This window comes from Rhinatrema bivittatum, chromosome 4 (genome assembly GCF_901001135.1).
Source record: "Rhinatrema bivittatum chromosome 4, aRhiBiv1.1, whole genome shotgun sequence".
In the NCBI taxonomy this organism is placed as follows: Eukaryota; Metazoa; Chordata; class Amphibia; order Gymnophiona; family Rhinatrematidae; genus Rhinatrema; species Rhinatrema bivittatum.
This window is the reverse complement of record NC_042618.1, coordinates 363,527,578-363,550,427: the sequence shown is the minus strand read 5'-3', so window position 1 is coordinate 363,550,427 and position 22,850 is coordinate 363,527,578. Positions and strand designations below refer to the sequence as shown.

Sequence of the window (22,850 nt, the reverse complement as noted above, 5' to 3'; positions counted from 1 at the left end):
TCATGCCCACTCCATTTTGGAGATGGGAGGGGTGGTCTGTTCGATCTTGGCAGGCAACAAGAAGAGATACAGAAAATAAGTCCCAGATGGACAGACTAGACTGGTCTGTGTTGGTGTTTTAAGCTGGGAGAGGGCATTTTCTTATGTGTGGTATGAAGCTGCCACAAAGTAGTATTGGGTTTCCCCCCCCCCCCCAAAGTATATAGGAAACATGGAAATGTTAATTAACATAGTAATAATAATAGATGTTGGCAGATAAGGACCAGTTGACCATGTGGTTTATCTGGGATGATAGTTTATGTATATTGTGCACAACTGAAGAGGGTTAGTTTAACCCACATCACACAAAATTGTTTTTATATAGCAATCATTTTGGCTAAAAAGGTAATAATAATACTGAAAATAGGAACTGACCCTCTCCAATGGGTGGGGAGGAGGGAGGAAGAAAACATTCCATCCATCACATGTTGGAATCTGCTATGGATTCTCTTGATCTGACAATATATGATAACTGCATAAAAAGTGTTTGGGTTCCTTGAGGCTTTTAATGTTTAAAAAAATATATAGTTTCAGACCAACAAAATGATCTCTCCGCTCAGTATGACTTATGAATGATAGATTCAAAAAATGTCTAACACTCTGCTTTTGTTTAAGTTGGACTATATTTGTTGCAGCAAGTTCCTCAGTTTTATTCAGCAGTAAAATGGAAAGATCCGCAGAGCTTGTGCCCATCCTCCTTTACCCTAAAGGATTATCTTTTTAAAGGTGCCACTCAGACGTGCTTTTATGTAAGGCACAGAGAACAAGGGGAAAATAAATTGCATTAGTTTAAAGAGCGGCAAAGACCTTACCCGTAATTAGGAGTTTGGGGTGCGAAACACTATGGGGATATATTTAATGAAATGTGTAAATGTTTGCGGGCATGCATTGTTAGTAAATAGACACCACAGAGATTAACAATGTCCACTAACACACATCTAAATTAAAATTAAATTTTAGTAAACATGGCTCTGTATTTGGAATGAGGTGGATGTATGTGTGTACAAACCGTCTCTCCAAATATATACCGTATTTTTCGCTCCATAAGATGCACCTGACCTTAAGACACACCTAGGATTCAGAAGGGGAAAATTAAAAAAAAAAAAAATGGTGTGCTAAACTGGCTCTGTTCCCGGGCGTCTGTGCGTCTTATGGAGCAAATTAGGGGTGTGCATACAATTTTTTTTCTGTCCCCATTTCGTTTTCGGGTCTGGGGAGGGCCATTTCGGTCCACTCTCCAGATCAGAAAACTTTTATCGTTCTCTTTGGGGAAAAAAAAATAAAAAACAAAACCCCACCCCAATCCTTTAAATTTAATTAACTACAACCCCCCCTCCTACTCCCCCCCCCCCCAAGACTTGCCAAAAGTCCCTGGTGGTCCAGCGGGGGTCCGGGAGTGATCTACTGCTCTTGGGCCGTCGGCTGCCAGTAATCAAAATGGCGCCTGTGGCCCTTTGCCCTTACTAAGTCATAGGGGCTACCGGTGCCATTGGTTGGCCCCTGTCACATGGTAGGAGCAATGGACGGCCCACGCCAATAATCAAAATGGCACTGGTAGCCCCTGTGACATAGTAAGGGCAAAGGGCCACTGGCACCATTTTGATTACTGGCAGCCGACGGCCTAAGAGCAGGAGTTCGCTCCCGGACCCCCGCTGGACCACCAGGGACTTTTGGCAAGTCTTGGGGGGAGGGGGGGGGTCAGGAAGATGGGGGATTGTAGTTAAATTTTTATTTATTTATTTATTTATTTTTATATTCGCTCTATAAGACGCACAGACATTTTCCCTCCACTTTTGGGGGAAAAAAAGTGCGTCTTATGGAGTGAAAAATATGGTATATATATTTTTGGGGAGAGGGTTTAGAAGAACCATGTAGTGAAGAGATGCAGTTTACCATAAAATAGTCAACCAGATTGGTCTGGATAAAACACCCCTCATGATCTCTAGCCCTGCTTTGTATTCTACATATTCTTGAGATTTTATGCAGCGGCATGCTAAAAGTGGGGGGCCCAGGAGGGCATTCCGCTCTGGGTGACGACAAGAAGGGGGGTGCCAACGACTGTGCAACCAATCAATCTCTTGTCACCCGGGAAGAAGAAACGTTCCAATCAGGAGCAGCGGACAGCAGGGAGCTCAAGCCCTGCCAGCCAAAGAGAATAGGCCTAGAGCGGCACACCCGGGGAGGCGGCAGGCCGCTGGTGGAGCCTAATCAGCCGGCGGCCTGCAGTCACTCCTGCTGCCATATAGCCCACCGATCTTCCCTGCTGGGGGGGGAGGGAGCAGAGGCATGCCCGCACACAGCTTCTGCTCCCTCCCCCACCCCAGCAGGAAGATCGGTGGGCCATATGGCCTGAAGATAGGAGGCTCTTGGGCCATGGTGGAGCTCACCCCGCTACAGCTTGAAAAGAACAGGAGACCATGATGTGTATGAGCTTGTGTGTGTGTCTGTGTGAGATCCTATGTATATATGTGTGTGTCTCTGTGAGAGCCTGTGTGGGTGTGTGTCTGAGAGGATGCCTGTGAGTGTATGGAAGAGTGTGTGTGCGCACGTGTGCCTGTGTATATGAGAGGGTGCCTGAGTGCGGGGTGGGGTGAGAGGAAGTGTGTGTGAGAGAGAGATGGAGGAAATGTGTGTCTGTCTCTTACACATGCGTGCACACACACACTCACACTCACACTCAGGCTCCCACTGTCACAAAATGTCTGTGTGTGAGAGACTGACCATATTTTGTTTGTGTGTGTCTACCCCCAGTTCACAACAATTTCAGGGTGACAGGTATAGCGTGGGGGATTTTTAAAATCCTTATTAGTTTTAATTACTGGGTGCTATTTGATGTCTGATGTTTTGAAATATTTTATCAGTGGTTAGAAAATTTTTAAAAATTTGTATAGGAGCTTCTAATTATTGAATATTATTCTATTCTGCTGTTTTGAAATGTATACTTTTTTTTAGAATTGTTTTACTATTCTGATTGATTTATATTTCTTGATTGTATTGTTTTGAGGAAGTGATTTTCTTTTTTCCATCGTTGCACTGCATACAGAATCTGGCTTGTGGTTTCCAGTTCAGTTTTTGCGTGTGTATGAAAGAGATACAGAGGAAGTGTGTGTGTCTCACACACACTCACTCTCTCACACACACACACACACTCCTTCTGTCTCTGATCAAGCAAAGGGAGCATATTGTGTGTGTATGTGTGTTTATGCGTACCCCCAGTCTACAACAAACTTAGGATGACACATATGGAGTGCGGGAGATTTTTAAATCCTTATTAGTTTTAATTATTGGGTGTTATGTGATGTCTGCTGTTTTGAAATATTTCAACATTATTTAGGACATTTTAAAATTATATATGGTGGGTGGGGAGTGCCAAAGAAATATCTGCCCCAGGTGCTTAATACTCTAGGTACCCCTCTGATTTCATGTGAGGGACTTTCTGCAAACTTATCTCCTTTTCTTTTCTTTCCTTTTGATTAGGTGATTTCAGAATGATAATTGGGGAAGACAGGTCAAAAGTGTTGAACATTGTGAAGCCCAACATGCTACGCTTTCAGAAGCTGTACAATAACATATTACAGGAGTGTCCTGATGTGGTATATAAGCAACATCAGGGCAAGTTAGAGGTAAATTGCAATGTGCTCTTAAAGCAGCTAGGGAAATTAGTTTAGCAAATGAGTTTTAAATACAGAAAATAAGAAATTATGCTTATTTATTTCATTCTACAGTCCTTCCATGGGCTCGCTGTCACTGCATTACTTGGGGACTAAGGATGAGTTTGTTCTTATAACTTAGTCGTTATTTTAAGTAGAAGTACAGATCATACCAAAAGTGTGTGGTTGTTAAACTAAAGCTAAGCTTTTTAAATCTAACATTCAATGCCATCCACTTAGGAGTGTTAGTCTCCATGGGGGGGGTGTCACCATTTGAGGAGACAGCACTGTGTAAAGTGAAATGTTACTAATGTAGTATTGTAGAATGGAAAACCAATTATTTAGCTTTGGTATGATGAAATGTGCAATTCTGTGTGTAAAATACTATTACATATAGTGCTACAGCCTTTGAAAAAAAATTAAGTAAAACTGGCTGTCAAGGGTCCTTGATTTCTACCAAAGTAGCATGATATATGAGAATGCTACAAATTAATGGTGATAACTATAATTACTTTGGGAATGGTTCTCTATTCACAACTTACTATGGTTCCTCAAATTTCTTCTATTATTCAGAAGGCTTTTTTTCTACCGTAGATTTATTCGGCGATTACGGCCTTTTTTGGAACCACATGATTTGAAGACTTTAGTTCATGCATTTATAACATCTGGAATTGATTACTGTAATTCCTTACTGTTGGGTCTACCAAATTATCAACTTAAAAAATTACAGTTGCTTCAGAACACATCAGCTAGATTGATTTACGGGCTCAAGAAATTTGATCACACAACTCCCATCTTATCACAATTACATTGGTTGCCGATTATTTATCGTATTCAGTTCAAAGTTTTATGTCTCACTTTTTGAGCAATACATAATGACTCCCCATTATATCTTACTAAACTTCTATCTCCTTATGTAACAGTACATTCCCTTTGTTCTTCTCAGAAGGGTTTATTATCTTTATCGCAGCCCTCGGTGAGCTGTCTTGAGTCAATTAAAGATTGTTCCTTTAGAAACCAAACTCCTTTGCTTTGGGATATGTTACCTTTTCATATTCATGCTGAAGCTGATTTTTGCAAAGTTTAGATAGGCAGTTAAGGCTTTACTTTTTACACAAGCATTTAACATCAGCTCGTAACAATGTACTCTACCATTTGTTTGTTTATTGCATTGTCTGTTATTTTTTTAGGAATGACTGAATTTATTTTTTTTAATATGTAATGGTATTATTTCCTAGCACGTAGCCAGATGGACTCAGGACCAATGGGTATTGTGCTCTCCTGATAGCAGATGGGAGACAGAGTCAGATTTCAAAGCTGACGTCAGCCTACATATACCCGTGCAGCATACTTAGCTCTTCAGTATTTCTCCGTCTCCATAGCAGATGCGGACGCTACCCAGAAGAGAATAGTGTAACATTTACAATTAAGAAAAAAGAAAATTTACCTGCTTAGAAGAGAACCCCACTTCTCCTGCGGTAAAACCTAACTGTCCCTTCCACAGTCAAGACTTTTCCTGAGGTGACTTCGATATCCCTCAGAGGTGAGCCTTGGTCCGATTGCCAATTCCCAGCGTGGACTTAGCCCCCAGAGTGGCTGAAAGGCATCGGGTGCAGATTCGAGCACGGCGGTGAAGGTATTCCCCTCTCCCCTCGCAGCTGGAGACCACCTGGCATGCGACCGGTAAGCGCCGAGACCAGGTAAAGTAGAAACCTTTACTTCTAAGTCTCTGGTCTCCAAGGCTCGAATAGCCATACAGACCTTCCTCCGACGAGGTTTAAATCGGGTTGAGCAGCCTCACTCTGGCTAGGCCCCGATCCGGTGCGAGGGTCCACACACGTGGAGACCCTCCGGGGGGGGGGGGCATCATTTTGCCGCCCGGGTCGTCTGCGCCGTTTTCCCCCCCCTTGCCGTCGGTACACGTGGAGCAAGCCAGAAGCCCGAGGTGCCCAACTTGAGCACGTCCGTAGGGATACATGCTTAACTGCGCGCATAACTGTTCCGCACCCACAAAGCCCGCCGCCTGCACGCACAACTTGTGCGCACGTAGTGCGCATAACCTCTGCACTCTCGACGTGCACAACTAAGCGCATCCGTGCACATAACTCTCGCACGGATGAGTTTTTAAGCCCTACACGCGCACAAACAATGGCACCACCATCCAAGAAGGTCAAGGGACCTTAAATACAGCATTATTGATCGCAATATGCTCAGCTCGGTGCATCTCCTAACTTCAAGCATTTCCTGTCAAACCATTCCTCAGGTTCACCCCAGGCACCATACAGCTCCGTACGGTACCATCATTCCTTCCGAAAGTAGTTTCCCAGTTCCATATGAACCAGGCCATATCCTTACCATCACCAGATGAACACAGAGATTCGGAAGACACACGCCTCCTTCGCCAACTGAATGTCGGCAGAATCCTAGTCCGATACCTGAAGAGATCGGAATCCTTGCGCAAAACTGATCACCTGTTCGTTCTTCACAGCGGGAAGAAAAAGGGAAAGCTGAATTGCGGGCGACCATAGCCCACTGGATCAAAGAAGTAATTAATGCAGCCTACATAGAGGCAGGAAAACCACTACCTCTACAGGTCAAGGTGCATTCTACAAGGGCCCAGGCAGTCTCCTGGGCTGAAACCAGGCTGCTTTCGCCAGCCAAGATCTTTCAGGCGGCGACATGGTCCTCCCTACACACCTTCTCCAGGTTCTACCACCTGGATGTCCAGGCCAGGGATGATACAGCCTTTGCAAGGGCAGTACTAAGTGGGCCATGGGCAGCCTCCCACCTGGTAGGGGAGTAGCTTTTGTACATCCCATTGGTCCTGAGTCCATCTGGCTACACGTTAGGAAATGGAGAAATTACTTACCTGATAATTTTGTTTTCCTTAGTGTAGACAGATGGACTCAGCATCCCGCCCATGGCTGCTCCAGAAATAGAGAACCTCAGATATCAAATCTCAAGACTGTACAGGTAAGCCACGGCCTACCTCTATTTTAAGACACCCGCAGTTACCTAGGTGTCTGCGTTTATTATTTCAGTGCACCGGAGGTCTCCAGTGCCAAAAAGTTCTTATATATATAATCAGTTGAACCAGTTCAAGGGTAATCAAGTATTAAGCAACATATATCTACACTGGCTTTTCGAAGAGAATACTGAAGAGCTAAGCATGCTGCACGGGTATATGTAGGCTGACGTCAGCTTTGAAATCTGACTCTGTCTCCCATCTGCTATCAGAGGAGCACAATACCCATTGGTCCTGAGTCCATCAGCCTACACTAAGGAAAACGAAATTATCAGGTAAGTAATTTCTCCATTAGATTGCGTTTTATTGTTAAATTTTTATTTTATTTTACTTGCTTTAGTGTACCCCTGTTTGTTTACTTAATTTTATTTCCACCTGTTTATTATTGGACCTCTGCTTGGTTAACATGATTTACAGGCGGTATATAACATTTTAATAAATAAAATAAATGTTTTATTAATATGGACCCTTTGAGAAAAAGCAGCCAATTTATACTATATGGTCCACTGTGAGAGCTAAAAATAAAAAGTGTGTGTTAAAATGACAGCCAGGAAATAATACGAACCATGAGGTGAGGGGAGAGATGAGTGCAGGAAATGGCACCATCAGCACAGGTATATCCACAGCAGCAAGGGAGAATGTCATCAGGTGTGGAAGTGTTGCATCAGACTTATGAATTTTGAAAAACCCTTAACAATAGAGGAGAAGACTAAAAATGAGGCTGAGACAGAAACTGCTACAAAGAATGGAGATGTCACTAATGTCAGTGGCCTGCCTTATAAACCCATGAAGCAGATGTAAAAGTAGTTTGACAGGAGAGTCATTAACACTTAAGGCCTTTTAGCAGCCCTTAAAATGAACTGTATAATATTAATTACTTCCAGGGCAGAGAATTGGAGAAAACTACTGAAAGGGGGTAATTTTTATTTTGCTGGAGTGGTGTAGTAACGGCTGTTCCTGTACGTACCCGGATCAGTCCAAGACAGCTGGGTTTTGCCTCCCCTCCAGCAGATGGAGACAGACAAGATCTTGCGGACTCTGTCCTATACCCCTGAGGTGCCACCTAGAGTCTGTCAGTATCTTTCTGTCTCCAGCAGATGGTGGAGGTGCAAAACCCTGAGTCTGTGAGGTGTGTGTTAGTTTAAAAAAAAAAAAAATTAGGAAAAGGGGCAGCTTACTTTAAATCTTTTCTTCTTCTTCTGTGGAATTGGCTGAAGAGGATTTCCCCTTAGCCTCCCAGGGGGTTGTCAGGTCCTGGAGGGACCCCCCCCCCGGTAGCAGAGGCAGCAAAGCAGAGAGTTGAGAACCCTGTACCTGCAGTGCCTGGGGGTGATACCGGGGGGCCCGGATCACTCACCCCCAGTGTGAAGACGATTGAAGCCGCTTCCTTGAAAAAGGGAAAAAAAAATCAAATCAAACACTAACTATTGTAAGTTTTCTTTTTGGGTACTGGCCCGGGGTTCTCCTTTCCCTTCACTGTCGCATTCGCGCTGGTGCGTCCCGCGGCTGTGTGTTTTCTCTGGCGCACTTTGTTCCGGGATCGGGGCTAAATTTAGTTCATGGTCATGCCGTGTTGCGTGGCCTGCTCAGCTTGCAGCAGCGAGCGCACGGTTGTCCCAGACTGGCATTTGTATGGTCTGTATTTCGGGGGGGAGGGACGTTCGGTGGCAGCTCTGGCTGCGATTTCCAGCAGCAGTGGCTCCCGATCGCGCAGGGCACCTGCAAAAGAGCCTGGGAGCGTGGGAACGGAGGCCATCTTAGAAACTTTAAGGCAGCAGGAGAAGGCAGCTTTGAGGGCGGGGAGTGGGCCTCCCCCCCGTCGCCATGGCCAGGGACCTCCAGGGGAGGTGACGAGCAGGCCGAGCGAGAGCAGTCTTCAGAGAAGGACACAGAGGGGGCCTCAGATGGGTGGTCTTCCTCCTCCTCTTCGGATTTGGTCTGGTTGCTCTGTAAGGTCCTGAAGCCCGCAAACCGAAGCGTCGTGGCGGCAAGCACTCGTGGGTGGCCCAATTTCCGAGGAGGCAGGCAAGGGAGCCTCCAGGACACGGAAGCGTGGCCGGGTGACGGTGGACCCATCAAGGGCCAAACATCCCCTGTGGTCTCTTGCCTGTCTGGAGGACAGTACTACTTCGGACACTTCGGTTGGGGTTGAACCCCCCCCCCCCCCTTCTGGATCAGGGGCGGGATGCGGATCAGGATGACCAGCTCCAGCCGGCTACTCAAGTGAGCACGGCTATGGTCAACAGTGATGACCCCAAGGTTGTCCGGCTGTTCCGTCGTGTTGTGCTGGGACCCCTTATCCCGCCAAATCTGGAGGAATTGGGGATTGAGGTCCCTCCGGTGAATTCACGGTCTGGCACCTTTGATCTGGAAATGATGGGATTGAGGGGTCTGGCCAGGTCCTTTCCGTTCCTTATGTCTGTCACGGACCTGTTGTTTCGGGAGTGGAACACTCCTCATCTGGGCTTGAAGATCAGTCGAGCTGTGGATAAATTGTACCCGTTCCCGGATGATGCTCTGGACCTCCTTAAAGTTCCCAAGGTCTATGCTGCTGTATCTGCGGTGACGAAGAAGACCACCATTCCAGTAACAGGGGCTACGGCGTTGCAGGATCGCAAACTGGAGTTCCAGCTTAAGAAGATCTTTGAGGTCTCGGTTCTGGGTGTCCGTGCTGCCATGTGTAGCAGCTTCGCACTCTGAGCGGGCCTCCGCGGGTGCAAACCCTGCAATCGGTGTCCTCGCTGTCCGTGGAAGAAGCAGCACAAGCGGGTCAGCTGGAGGCCGTGATAGCCTACAGTGTGGATGCCTTTTATGACCTTCTGAGGACCTTGGGCCGGGCTATGGTCTTGGCGGTCTCAGCTCGCCGGCTCCTTTGGCTTCGGAACTGGGCAGCAAATGTGTCTTCTAAGGCTCAGCTTGGATCCATGCCGTTCAAGGGACGGTTGCTGTTTGGCCAACAGTTGGATGATTTGATTAAATCGCTGGGAGAGAACAAGGTCCACAAGTTGCCAGAAGACAGACCGCAAACACGGGGTCTTTTCTTCAGACAGCGAGATTCCGGGGGAATCGTCGTTTTTGCTCCTCCTAATCCTCGGGTTCCTCGTCCCGCCAGGTTCCGGGGCGACAGCATTCCTGGAACCAGTGCTTTTGAGGGTGCCGACCCAACAGAGACGGGGGGCCCCCACAGTCCCATGGAAATCCCAAGGCTGCTCAGTGAAGTGAGGCCGGTCCACTCCTCTGTTCCCAAGATAGGAGGAAGATTGTCCCTCTTTCTAGGGGAGTGGGCCAGGGTAACCTCGGATCAATGGGTCCTCCAAATCATAGAATGAGGCTACGCGTTAGATTTTGCACAGTGCTTTAGGAGCGCTGGTGCTTCCATGCGCTTACCATCAAAAACGTTGAGCAGTTCGAGAGACCCTGCACCGCTTAAAGGACCTAGGGGCCATCATTCCCGTTCCCAAAGGCGAGCTCAGACGAGGGTGTTACTCCATCTACTTCGTGGTGCCCAAGGACAGTACTTTCTGCCCCATACTAGACTTAAAAAGCATCAATCGGCAGCTGAAGGTACCTCATTTTTGCATGGAGACTTTCCGGACTGTGATAGCGTCCGTGCATAAGGGGGAGTTCCTTGCTTCGCTGGACCTAATGGAAGTGTACTTCCACATTCCGATTCATCTGGACCATCAGCGATACTTGAGCTTCGCAGTTCTCGGCCAAGACCTCCAGGTTTGCACACTGCTGTTTGGTCTGGCAACGGCACCCAGCGTGTTTACCAAGGTCATGGTGGTCGTGGCTGCGGCCCTGAGGAAAGAGGGGATACTAGTACATCCCTACTTGGATGATTGGCTGAATCGGGCGAAGTCGGCGGACAGTTGCCAAGCAGCGGTCCACAGGGTTCTTCAGATGCTCAGCTCGTTAAGTTGGGTAGTCAATCCGGACAAAAGTCATCTGATTCTTTCCCAGTCGCTGGAATTTCTGGGAGCGTGGTTCAACACGATCTTGGGGAAAGTGTATTTTACCGAAGAGCGACTGTCCAAGCTTCTTACTCAGGTGGAGTTGTTGCAGTCCAAGCTGCGTCCCAATGCCTGGGATTACTTACAGGTCCTGGGTTCGATGGCCTCCACAATCAATCTGGTACCTTGGGCTTTTGCGCATATGCGTCCTCTTCAATCAGCCTTGCTCTCCAGATGGAATCCACTTTCGCAGCAATTTCATCTCGTCCTGCCCCTGACAGATACGGTGCGCTCCAGTCTTCTGTGGTGGCTTTCGCCGTACAACTTGCGCCGGGGGGTGGACTTGGAGATTCCTTGTTGGATTGTGGTGATCACAGATGCCAGTCTCTCCAGGTGGGGAGCGGTTTGTCGAGACAAGGCAGTCCAGGGCCAGTGGACCAGACAGGAGGCCTCCTGGATGATCAATTGCTTGGAAACCAGAGCGGTGCGGTTAGCACTCCAGGCCCTACTCCCGATGGTGGAGGGCAAGTTGGTGAGGGTGCTCTTCGACAATGCGATGACTATGGCCTACATAAATCGGCAAGGCGGCATCAGAAGCCGTCCAGTGGCAGCAGAGGCTCAGCTTTTGATCCACTGGGCAGAGAAGCATCTTTACCGGATTGTGGCTTCTCACATTGCCAGCGTGGACAATGTCCAGGCGGATTTTCTCAGCCGCCACCTATTGGATCTGGGGGAGTGGGAATTCTCCAACGACGCCTTTCGTCTTCGGTGCGATTGGTGGTCCGGGCTGGCCATGAACCTAATGGCAACATACAGCAATGCCAAGGCTCCCTGGTTCTTCAGTCGGCGATGGGAACCGGGAGCGGAAGGGGTGGACGCACTGGTCCTCCCCTGGCCAAAGGATATCCTGTTGTATGTTTTTCCACCGTGGCCGTTGGCCGGCAAGGTTCTTCGCCGCATCGAGGTGCACGTGGGCATAGTGATCCTCGTGGCGCAGGAGTGGCCGAGGCGCCCGTGATTTGCGGACCTTCTGAATCTGGCAGTGGACGGTCCGCTGAGGTTTCATTCGTCACTGAACCTTCTGCGTCAGGGCCCCGTTTGTTTCGGAGAGCCACATCATTTTTGTCTAGCAGCATGGCTTATGAATGGTGCAGGTTGAAGAGTAAGGGTTACTCTGATGTGGTGGTGACCACGCTCTTAAGTTCCCGTAAACCTTCTACCTCCATGGCATATGTGAGAGTCTGGGGGGTGTTTTGAGTCCTGGTGTACTGACCACCAAGTGCAGCTGACCAGGGCATCCATTCCGGAAATCCTGGACTTTTTGCAGGCGGGGCTAGCCAAGGGGGTTGGCTTTCAATTCCCTGCGGGTACAGGTGGCGGCCCTCTGTTGTTTCCAAGGTAAGGTGCAGGGGGTTGCTTTACCTCTCATCCGGATGTGGCCCGTTTTCTGAGGGGTGCTAAGCATTTATGGCCCCCGGTGCGGAGCCCTTGTCCCTCATGGAAACTAAATTTGGTTTTGTGAGCGCTCTGTGTGGCCCCTTTTGAGCCATTGAAGCATACGACTCTGAAGGATCTGACTTTAAAGGCAGTGTTCCTAGTGGCTATTTCCTCCGCGAGGCGGATTTCAGAGCTGCCGGCCTTGTCATGCAGGGAGCCTTTCTTGAGGATTTCCAAGGTGGGAGTTTCCTTGAGAATGGTTCCCTCCTTTCTTCCGAAGGTTGTATCCTCCTTTCATTTGAACCAGTCCATGGAGCTCCCTTCCTTTGCGGGTCTAGACGCGGCTGAAGCTAGGGGCTTTTCGTAGCGCTCTCTCTCCTGATAGGTTGTCTTTTGAATAATTCTGAGCTTCCTATTGGATGTTTCCTGTTTTGCTTTGTTTCTCTGTCTGCTTTCTATTGTTTTGCTTTCATTGATCCCTTGCCACTAAGAATGCCTGGAACAGTTTGCTTCCTTTGATTTCTTTCAATTGAAACTGGGCTGTCTGCTGGCTAGCAGCTCATCTTGACTCCTGTTTCTAGTTATGCAGAAGCATTGCTTTTTACCTGTCACATTCTACAGTTTCTATCTCAGCTCCAGTCACCTCCTTTGGATTACTGAGCTTCCAGACAGAATTTATCATAGCTGTGACAGTCTTCCCTTTCTGTGCAGCTACTCTTTATGCCTTCTCATTTCGTGAGTGTTTGAACTGTTCCTCATTCAAATAAATATTTGGTATTCAAGGACTGAATTTTTTGTGGTGTTCAAAGCTGGGAATAAGGTTAATTGACTGTTTAGGCACTCAAACTAACAGATCGAGAACTGAAGACAGTACACCAATTGATAGGAATCTAGTGTATTAGTGCTGCATAAGTAGTTGGAGAGTTACATTTGGACTGTTCTCTCAATGATTTTGCTTAAGAAAGGGAGATTAGAGACTAGGCGGTAATCATTCAGGTTTCTTAAGACTAGATCAGATTATTGCTCTTTTGGGGCAGTTTGGGAGATGAGCTTCAGTGAATAAAGTATTTGTTTTGGTTTGGATGTGGTGTAGAAGGCCAGGTTGAGTCTGCTTGATGAGCCACAATAGACAAAGGAATTCTAGGTCAGGGATTCTCAATCCAGTCTACAGGATACACCTAACCTGTCATGTTTTCTGGATATCCACAGTGAGTATGCATATGAGAGATTTGCACACATTGCCTCCATTGTATGCAATTTTACCTCATGCATATTCATTGTGGATATCCTAAAACTCCGACTGACTAGATGTGTCCTGAGGACTGGGTTGAGAACCACTGTTCTAGACAAATAGTCGCTCTGATGGTTGAGAGTATGAAATTGACATCTTTCCATAGCTGGGTGAAAATTATGAGGTAGAGGTAACTGCTATTCTTGTGCTGGATTGTTCCTTTTTGTCGTATCTAATTCAGACTCAGATGCATGTACTCTTTTAAGGTAAAAAAAAAAATGCCGGTTTATTGCATTGGGCCTTGGGTGTAAAGGAGGGGTGGTAGTGGTGGTGCAGTGTTCAAGAGCCTGTTTATGGTTTGGAACAGTTCTCTAGGTGAGTTTTCTGCTTGATGAATTATGTTGATGTGGTAGTCCCTCTTTGTGATGGTGTTGCAGTATGTTGTCTGGTGTCGCCTGCAATCAGTTTTATTTGTGTATGATTTCATCTTTCGCCATTTGCATTGTAGTTTTCTGCTTATTCTTTTTAGCTCTTTTAAGGCAGCTATGAACCACGGGGTGGGTTTGGGATTTTGATGCAAATGGTTTTCTAGGGAGTGATGTCATCCATGGCTAGCTTGATGTCTGCGTTCTAGGTTTCAACTAGAGTGTCCATGGTAGCTTGCTCAGTATCGTATTTGAGAGGACATACAAAGAACTGTGGATTTGTATGAGATGTTGGTCAGACCAGTTTTGGGGGAGCTTCTGGGTTGACCGTTTTTTTGAGTGAGAGTGGGCACATTTCTTTTTTTTTTCTTTATTACATTTTTAAACAATTACAGACAGCATTTAGCACGCCTTAAATTTCAAGCCGAGCTTTTACAACCAAGTTCCAAAAAAGGAGAACATATAAACAATTTCTTTTAGATGTTGGGGAGGTACCCGTAATGGAGAAGGTTTTCATGGGTAATGATTCAGACGGACTGAATCAAATCACGGTGAACCTAGAAGATGTGGTAGGCCTGATTGACAAACTGAAGAGTAGTAAATCACCTGGACCGGATGGTATACACCCCAGACTTCTGAAGGAACTAAAAAATGAAATTTCAGACCTATTAGTAAAAATTTGTAACATCATTAAAATCATTTATTTATTTATTTATTTATTTAGAACTTTATTATACCGACTTTCCAATAACAGAATTACTGATCAATTCGGTTTACATTCTGAACAATAACAGTGACAAGTAAATGTCTTACAAAGAACAGGTAGAAATAACTTGGAGATAAATATATGGGGATAATAACATAAAAGTACATGATACTGAGCCTAATGTAGGCAGAGGTAGTAAATCATAGGCATAGGGCTGGGTATTGAAATTTTGGACTGCCAAGGGGTTGAAGTTGGTTTGAAAAATTCTTTGGGTATTCTTTGGGGAGTACAAAGAAGTTCTAGAGCTGACCTGTATAGTTCTCTTGTAGGTTGTTTAAGAAATAAAATGAAGGGGTCCTTGGCAGAGATAATTTGGCAGGCTGATGTACTGAAGACTGGAGGATAGCAAATGTACCTGAAGACTGGAGGATAGCAAATGTAACCCCAATATTTAAAAAGGGCTCCAGGGGCGATCCGGGAAACTACAGACCGGTTAGCCTGACTTCAGTGCCAGGAAAAATAGTGGAAAGTGTTCTAAACATCAAAATCACAGAACATATAGAAAGACATGGTTTAATGGAACAAAGTCAGCATGGCTTTACCCAGGGCAAGTCTTGCCTCACAAATCTGCTTCACTTTTTTGAAGGAATTAATAAACATGTGGATAAAGGTGAACCGGTAGATATAGTATACTTGGATTTTCAGAAGGCGTTTGACAAAGTTCCTCATGAGAGGCTTCTAGGAAAAGTAAAAAGTCATGGGATAGGTGGCGATGTCCTTTCGTGGATTGCAAACTGGCTAAAAGACAGAAAACAGAGAGTAGGATTAAATGGGCAATTTTCTCAGTGGAAGGGAGTGGACAGTGGAGTGCCTCAGGGATCTGTATTGGGACCCTTACTGTTCAATATATTTATAAATAATCTGGAAAGAAATACGACGAGTGAGATAATCAAATTTGCAGATGACACAAAATTGTTCAGAGTAGTTAAATCACAAGCAGATTGTGATAAATTGCAGGAAGACCTTGTGAGACTGGAAAATTGGGCATCCAAATGGCAGATGAAATTTAATGTGGATAAGTGCAAGGTGATGCATATAGGGAAAAATAACCCATGCTATAATTACACAATGTTGGGTTCCATATTAGGTGCTACAACCCAAGAAAGAGATCTAGGTGTCATAGTGGATAACACTTTGAAATCGTCGGTGCAGTGTGCTGCGGCAGTCAAAAAAGCAAACAGAATGTTGGGAATTATTAGAAAAGGAATGGTGAATAAAACGGAAAATGTCATAATGCCTCTGTATCGCTCCATGGTGAGACCGCACCTTGAATACTGTGTACAATTCTGGTCGCCGCATCTCAAAAAAGATATAATTGCGATGGAGAAGGTACAGAGAAGGGCTACCAAAATGATTAGGGGAATGGAACAACTCCCCTATGAGGAAAGACTAAAGAGGTTAGGACTTTTCAGCTTGGAGAAGAGACGACTGAGGGGGGGATATGATAGAGGTGTTTAAAATCATGAGAGGTCTAGAACGGGTAGATGTGAATCGGTTATTTACTCTTTCGGATAGTAGAAAGACTAGGGGGCACTCCATGAAGTTAGCATGGGGCACATTTAAAACTAATCGGAGAAAGTTCTTTTTTTACTCAACGCACAATTAAACTCTGGAATTTGTTGCTAGAGAATGTGGTTAGTGCAGTTAGTATAGCTGTGTTTAAAAAAGGATTGGATAAGTTCTTGGAGAAGAAGTCCATTACCTGCTATTAAGTTCACTTAGAGAATAGCCACTGCCATTAGTAATGGTTACATGAAATAGACTTAGTTTTTGGGTACTTGCCAGGTTCTTATGGCCTGGATTGGCCACTGTTGGAAACAGGATGCTGGGCTTGATGGACCCTTGGTCTGACCCAGTATGGCATTTTTCTTATGTTCTTATGTTCCTTAAACATACTATATTCTATCCAGGCAATATTACTCATTGCTCTTAAACCTGAGTTACCATGTAATTAGGGAGAACAAAAGTTTAGTAGGAGCAAATTTACTTAAGAACAAATTTCCAATTTTTCTTAATAAACATGAAAGAAGGAAATAGCAGGGTTATCATTTAATTGCCGAATGTACCAGGTGAATCTTCCCTCAATTCAGTTCGTGAATTCAAAAATATTTCCAGTTGGTCTGGTTCCATAAAGACATATCTATTATTTTCTATTTTTAATATACATTTACAAGGAAATCTTATCAATATTTGAGCTCCCAATTGGCCGGCTCTTGGACAGAGAGTCAAAAAATTTTTCCTTCGCAGTTGTGTAGTTCTTACAATATCCGGGTATATCCAAATCTTTTCCCCTAAATATAATTTGTCTATTTCGGGGAAAAAACACTTTAATACGTTGTCCTTGCATCAGGTAGGAAAAACTTCACCATTAAAGTACCTCTTCTCTCTACTTGCTTCTCTTGAGATGTTTCTAGGAAGATTGATAAATCCTCTAGAGGTGATAATGCTTCTGGAATCCCTACACAATTTCTTTGAGCAGCTACTGGTAGGAAATAAGTTTTCAAAATCGTAGGCAATTCAGTACTAGATAAAGACAATACTTCTATCATATACTTCTTAAACTGCTCCGCAGGGGAAATCAACTTGCACTTTGGAAAATTGACTATTCTCAGATTATTATACCTGAGATTATTCTCCAGATTTTCCATTCTCTTGTCTGTCCTTAATTCCCCCTGAATTAGGCCAGTTTGATCCGACTGTATCTGGATTATTTTAGAGTCCAATTCCTGAATTTTGGTGGAATTAGCCAAAACCACTGGATTAACCATATTAAGTTGTGCTTGAGAGTCTTTAATCGCATTTGTCAGGGAAATAATGGCGTTTTCAAGTAATGAAACAGCATTTGATACAGATTCCAAAGTCACAACACTAGGCTTGTTTAATATCTTTGTAATAGGCATATTTACCGATGAATCCTGTGGTAAACCAATATAGTTGCGATGGAGAAGGTACAGAGAAGGGCAACAAAAATGATAAAGGGGATGGAACACCTCTCCTATGAGGAAAGGCTGAAGAGGTTAGGGCTGTTCAGCTTGGAGAAGAGACGGCTGAGGGGGGATATGATAGAGGTCTTTAAGATCATGAGAGGTCTTGAACGAGTAGATGTGACTCGGTTATTTATACTTTCGAATAATAGAAGGACTAGGGGGCATTCCATGAAGTTAGCAAGAAGCATATTTAAGACTAATCAGAGAAAGTTCTTTTTCACTCAACGCACAATAAAGCTCTGGAATTTGTTGCCAGAGAATGTGGTTAGTGTAGCTGGGTTCAAAAAAGGTTTGGATAAGTTCTTGGAGGAGAAGTCCATTAATGGCTATTAATCAATTTTACTTAGGGAATAGCCACTGCTATTAATTGCATCAATAGCATGGGTTCTTCTTAGTGTTTGGGTAATTGCCAGGTTCTTGTGGCCTGGTTTTGGCCTCTGTTGGAAACAGGATGCTGGGCTTGATGGACCCTTGGTCTAACCCAGCATGGCAAGTTCTTATGTTCTTAAATCCTCCAACTCCATTAGATTTGTCTGGGTCCTTCCCGGAGTGAATAAAGCTGGAGAGGCCCCGCCGGCACCACTCAATGCCCCGATGTTTGCTTCCCTCAAAGCGGTAAGAACTCCTCCGTTTTGAGCCTGTCCCATCGCTATCTCAGATGGGCCTCCCTCGAACGCTTCCTCCTCCTCCTCTGACGCCTTCCTTCTTAGGGTTTCGGCCGACCCAAAAGCATCGACATGGGCTGGGGGGAAGGAGTAATCGGTGCTCCAGGGCCTAAGGATGTCTCGTCAAGCGGTACTGAGGTTTGCTCCTCCACCAGTACCGCAGCCGACTCTCCTGGAGTTTTCCCCGCTGCGGGATAGAATTCCCGAATCGAAGTCAGAGTGGGCGTATTTCAAGGAAGATCTGGTAATGGTCCATCCAAGAGGGCTGGATGGTCTGTATGTTTTCAATTGCAAATTGCTGCAGCAGTTGGGTTGGGCTAGTATTAGATCTAGTGTGTGTCCTAATTCATGGGTTGGTAAGAGATCAGCTGAGACAGCCCCAGAGTGTGGCTAGGAAGTCTTGAGGTGTGGCTAGGTTAGGTTCATCGACATGGATGTTGAAGTCTCCTAGGATCGATGTTCTTGGGTGGTTCAGGAGAATCTCTGGCATTAGTTGTAGGAAGTTGTACAGCGCTTCGGTTGTACTGGGTGGTGGGCAGTAGACCCGAAGGATTCCCCATCTGAGTTGGGCATCCGCCTGTAAGAAGATGACTTCCGTTTCTTTCATGGTTTTGTGTAGACGAGGATATCAGATCAAGTATGGACCTGAAAATCATTGCTGCTACTCCAGTTTTCTATCACTGCATAGTGTGTGAGCAAAGAAGTAGTCTTGAGGGCAGATTTGATTTAACTGAGTGTGTCAGAGTCTTGGGCTCAAGTTTTTGTTAAGCAAAGTATGTCTGTAGGACTGTTTATGATTAGGTCATGTTGTAGATCTACTTTGGTTTGGATGCAATATGTGTTTAGCAGAAGGATTTTAAGCTTGAGGGGGCACTATGTTTTGTGGTATTGCACTGCTGTTGAATGGTGGTTCTGGGTAGGTAAATATGGGATCCAGGCGTGTGTTTTTGCCAGTGAGTTTTGAGCACATGATGAGGGGTGTATTTTTAATGACATCTTATAATGGTGATTTATGTGGATGAGTGGGAGTTTGGGTCAGGGTGTGACACATCTGGTTGGGGGAGGGGTAAGGGGTTGAAAAACAATGTGTCTTAAGGATCCTAAAGAAGTGGGCTAAAGATTGTGGGGTGTGTGCAGTAGAGGCGAGTGGAAGAGAACCCAGAAGTGGTTCTGGCGCATTTATACTTGCCCTTTAGAGGTCCCTGTTCTCAGAAGTGATAAGGGTGTAAGGAAGTCCCATGGGAGGAGAGACTTGGAGGTGCACTGGGCAGCTCTGTGAGATTGTTTTGTGCCCTCAGGATGCACATGAAAGGGTGCACAAAGGGGCATGCCCTTTGGCACAGACCTTTTGCCTGCCTATGGCATGGCCTTTTCAGATTGTAGCTGCTAGACCCCCCCCCCCCCCCCCCCCGCGATGACCTTGGCGAGGGGACGGTAGGAAAGAGGAGTGACTTTCTGGCGGTGGTGGTAACTTCCTATGAGACTGAATCACACAGAGGAGAAGAAATTGCAATTGTTCTTGCCTATGGGACATCTTGTATACATCTCCCCATGTGCTAGTACACCTTGCACACACAAACTGCTGAACATGTCCTTGGTGAAAACTTTGTATTTAGCCATGAAACTAACTATAAAGAAGGTATTGTTTATCAGTTGTCTATTGATGAACCTCATTACAAACAGTGAGAATATTCACATACATCTGGTCTCAGAAGATATCACTAGTCCACCAATCCTGTATCTATAGATCATGGTGACATCCAGTCAAGATCAACATTGCATCCTGTGGAACTGAATACGCATTGAAGTTCAGAACAGAGAAAAATACTCTGAACTATACAGACTGAGGAACTTTTCCCATGTAACCTTTTCCCAGGTGACTTTTTCTTAGGATTTTCATCCCCAGAACCTTTAATTGTTGCAGTTCACTACACCTGTGAACTAGCAAGCTTAAGACTGAGTTCCTTGCGCAGCATGGCCTGTTCCATTAATATTGGAGTAGCTGCCTTGTCATATTTGCCAACTTTACCCCTGCCAGAATGTTAGCAAAACAAATCCTTCTTTACCCTGTTCCGGCCGAGATATCTCACAGAGACATCTGCGTTTTATTTTCCCTGAGACTGTGATAACCTATCATTTGCCTGCAGGGGTGTTGCTCGATTCCCTCATGCAGTGTTCTGATACAAGTCCTGGATCTCAGGGTTGTGACCTGCCAACCGCTAAGGGTGAGAGAAAACTGGCTTAATTCATCTTTCAGCTGGGTTAATTAGTTTGGCATTGTGTATTTGTCAAGTGCAGGTTGACTGGGAAATAATGCATTAGTTTATGCTTATTTTTCATAATGGTGCTTTGCTCTGTAAAACTTACAAATTTGAAAACAAAATTATATTTACCATATTAAATCTTCTGTACTTATGCTGCTAAAATATGCAAGAGGTGTAAGCTTCTGCTCCCTTAAAAACTATTGAATTTGTATTAGGGTTTCCAGTTAAATCGGATAACTATCTGTAGTCAAATCACCCTATAGTCCTTTTTCAATCAATGTTCCAATAGAATCGATTCTGCCCCATCATGGTCAAGGGTTCTACTCTAACTATTTCCTTAACCTAAAAAAAAAAATTCTGATGGTTTGAAAAACATCCTGGTTTTAAGAAGTCTGAACAACCACATTTTCTGGGAGAAATTCAAAATAAACTATTTCCATACAATTCTACCCTTCATTTACAAGGAGTAGTAGATGTGCATTCTGGCTATAAAGGAGGCTTATGCTCATGTTCCCATCCATCCTTTTCTGCAGGCATTTTTTGCATTTAAATTTCTTCTAGCATTACTAATATACAGAGTGCTCCCCTTCAGCCTGTCAGTAGCACCGGAGGTCTTCATCAAGAAGCCTAGCTATAGTAGCAGTGCATCTACAACAGGGAATCAGTCTTCCCTTATCTAGATGACTGGCTTCTATTAGTGAGTTCCGAGGAAAGTATACTAACCTCACTACAAAAATCAGTTTAATTACTATAGACATTACAGTATCTGGAGAATTTTGAGAATGTGACTGTTACCTCCTAGAAAATCAAATTTGTTGGAGCATGCATAGATTTTTCCCCTGAGAGCGCTTTCCATTCAACAGATCAGGCGAGTACTCTCAGATTCTTTGCACACAGATAAGTCAACAGCCACAGAGGTGATGTTTTCTTCTGGGCTACATGGCAGTGGCAATTCAGGTAGTTCTCATTACCCTGCCTATACCCAAGACTCCTGCACAGGAACCTTCATTCCCAATTGGACCAATTAGCTTCACCCTTGACAATCAAAATACAGGTCTCCAAAGAAATGAAACAGGAATTTTGCTGGTAGTTATACCCTCCTCATCCTACAGAAGGCAGCACCGCTCCTAATTCCTCACCAAGTAACATTAGCAAAGGATGCCACCACAAGACTTTGAGGGACCTACACTGGCCCTTTTTGAACTCGAGGGACTTGCTGTTTTTTTTTTTTTAGAACAACAATTTCAAATCAGCCTTCTAGAATTGAGAACAAATTAATATGCTTATATAACTTTCCTAGGGGGGAAACTGACAAACAGGTAGCCATGTTCTAAGTCAGTGGTCCCCAACCCTGTCCTGGGGGCCCACCAGCCAGTTGGGTTTTCAGGATATCTACAATGAATATGCATGAGAGAAAAATTGCATGTTATGGAGGCAGTGCATGCAAATTTTCTCTCATGCATATTCATTGTGGATATCCTGAAAACCTGACTGGCTGGTGGGCTCCCAGGATAGGGTTGGGGACCACTGTTCTAAGTGACCAGGAAGGTACAGAGTCATGGACTCTTCCAAGAAGCAATAAATATTTGAAAATGGGCATATAAGCATCAATCTCTCCTACAAGCAACCTACCTTCTGAGGATCTCCAACACATTAGCAGATCACCTAAGCAATAGTCTTCATCCATATAAATGATCTCTGCAACAATCAACAGCCAAAACTGTTCAACCTTCAAGCATTTTATGACTTTTGTATCAGAACAAAACAGAAAACTGTAAAGATTTTGCTTGATTCTTCTCAATAAACTCAAATCATCCTCCACCCCTGGAAATTTGCCTCTTCAAAACAAAAAACCTTCAAATCATGATGGTATACGCCCCACCCAAATGCCTGGACACACACATATCCTCCCTCATAGAAATCATCCCATCGCACATCAACATGGACTCACCGGCAATCATCCTAGGAGACTTCAACCTCCACCTAGACGCCACCCCACAGTTGCCCACCTGCAAATTTCTGCTTGAAACCATGGCAGCCATTGGATTCACACAAATAGTAAACACACCAATGCAGAAATCTGGCCATACACTTGACCTCATCTTTATCAACAACAAGACTTCATGCGCCAACAACCCCCTCACAACAACAAACATCCCATGGTCTGATCACAAACTGATCCACACCACACTCCTCCTCAGGATCAACCACACAGAAACCAGCTACAACAAAAAATACATCAAATTCCCCAAACCTTGCCCCAGTCAAGACATTTATTTATTTATTTAGCGTTTTTCTATACCGACCTTCATGGTTAAATACCATATCAGATCGGTTTACATCGAACAGGGATAGAGAACTGTAATGGATGGAACAACTTTTTTATAATCAGAAGAAACAAAAGTTAC

General features: G+C 44.8%; 1 protein-coding gene across 2 annotated transcripts in view; it reads left to right on the top strand.

Annotated features, from left to right (window-relative positions):
* Positions 1–22,850, top strand: part of TAMM41 (TAM41 mitochondrial translocator assembly and maintenance homolog) — a 127,536-nt gene that overhangs the window by 63,104 nt on the left and 41,582 nt on the right. For both annotated transcript variants that reach the window (XM_029600781.1, XM_029600780.1), the window contains exon 5: positions 3,517–3,662. In XM_029600781.1, the coding sequence (XP_029456641.1) occupies positions 3,517–3,662 (146 nt within the window). The remainder of the gene's footprint in view (positions 1–3,516; positions 3,663–22,850) is intronic.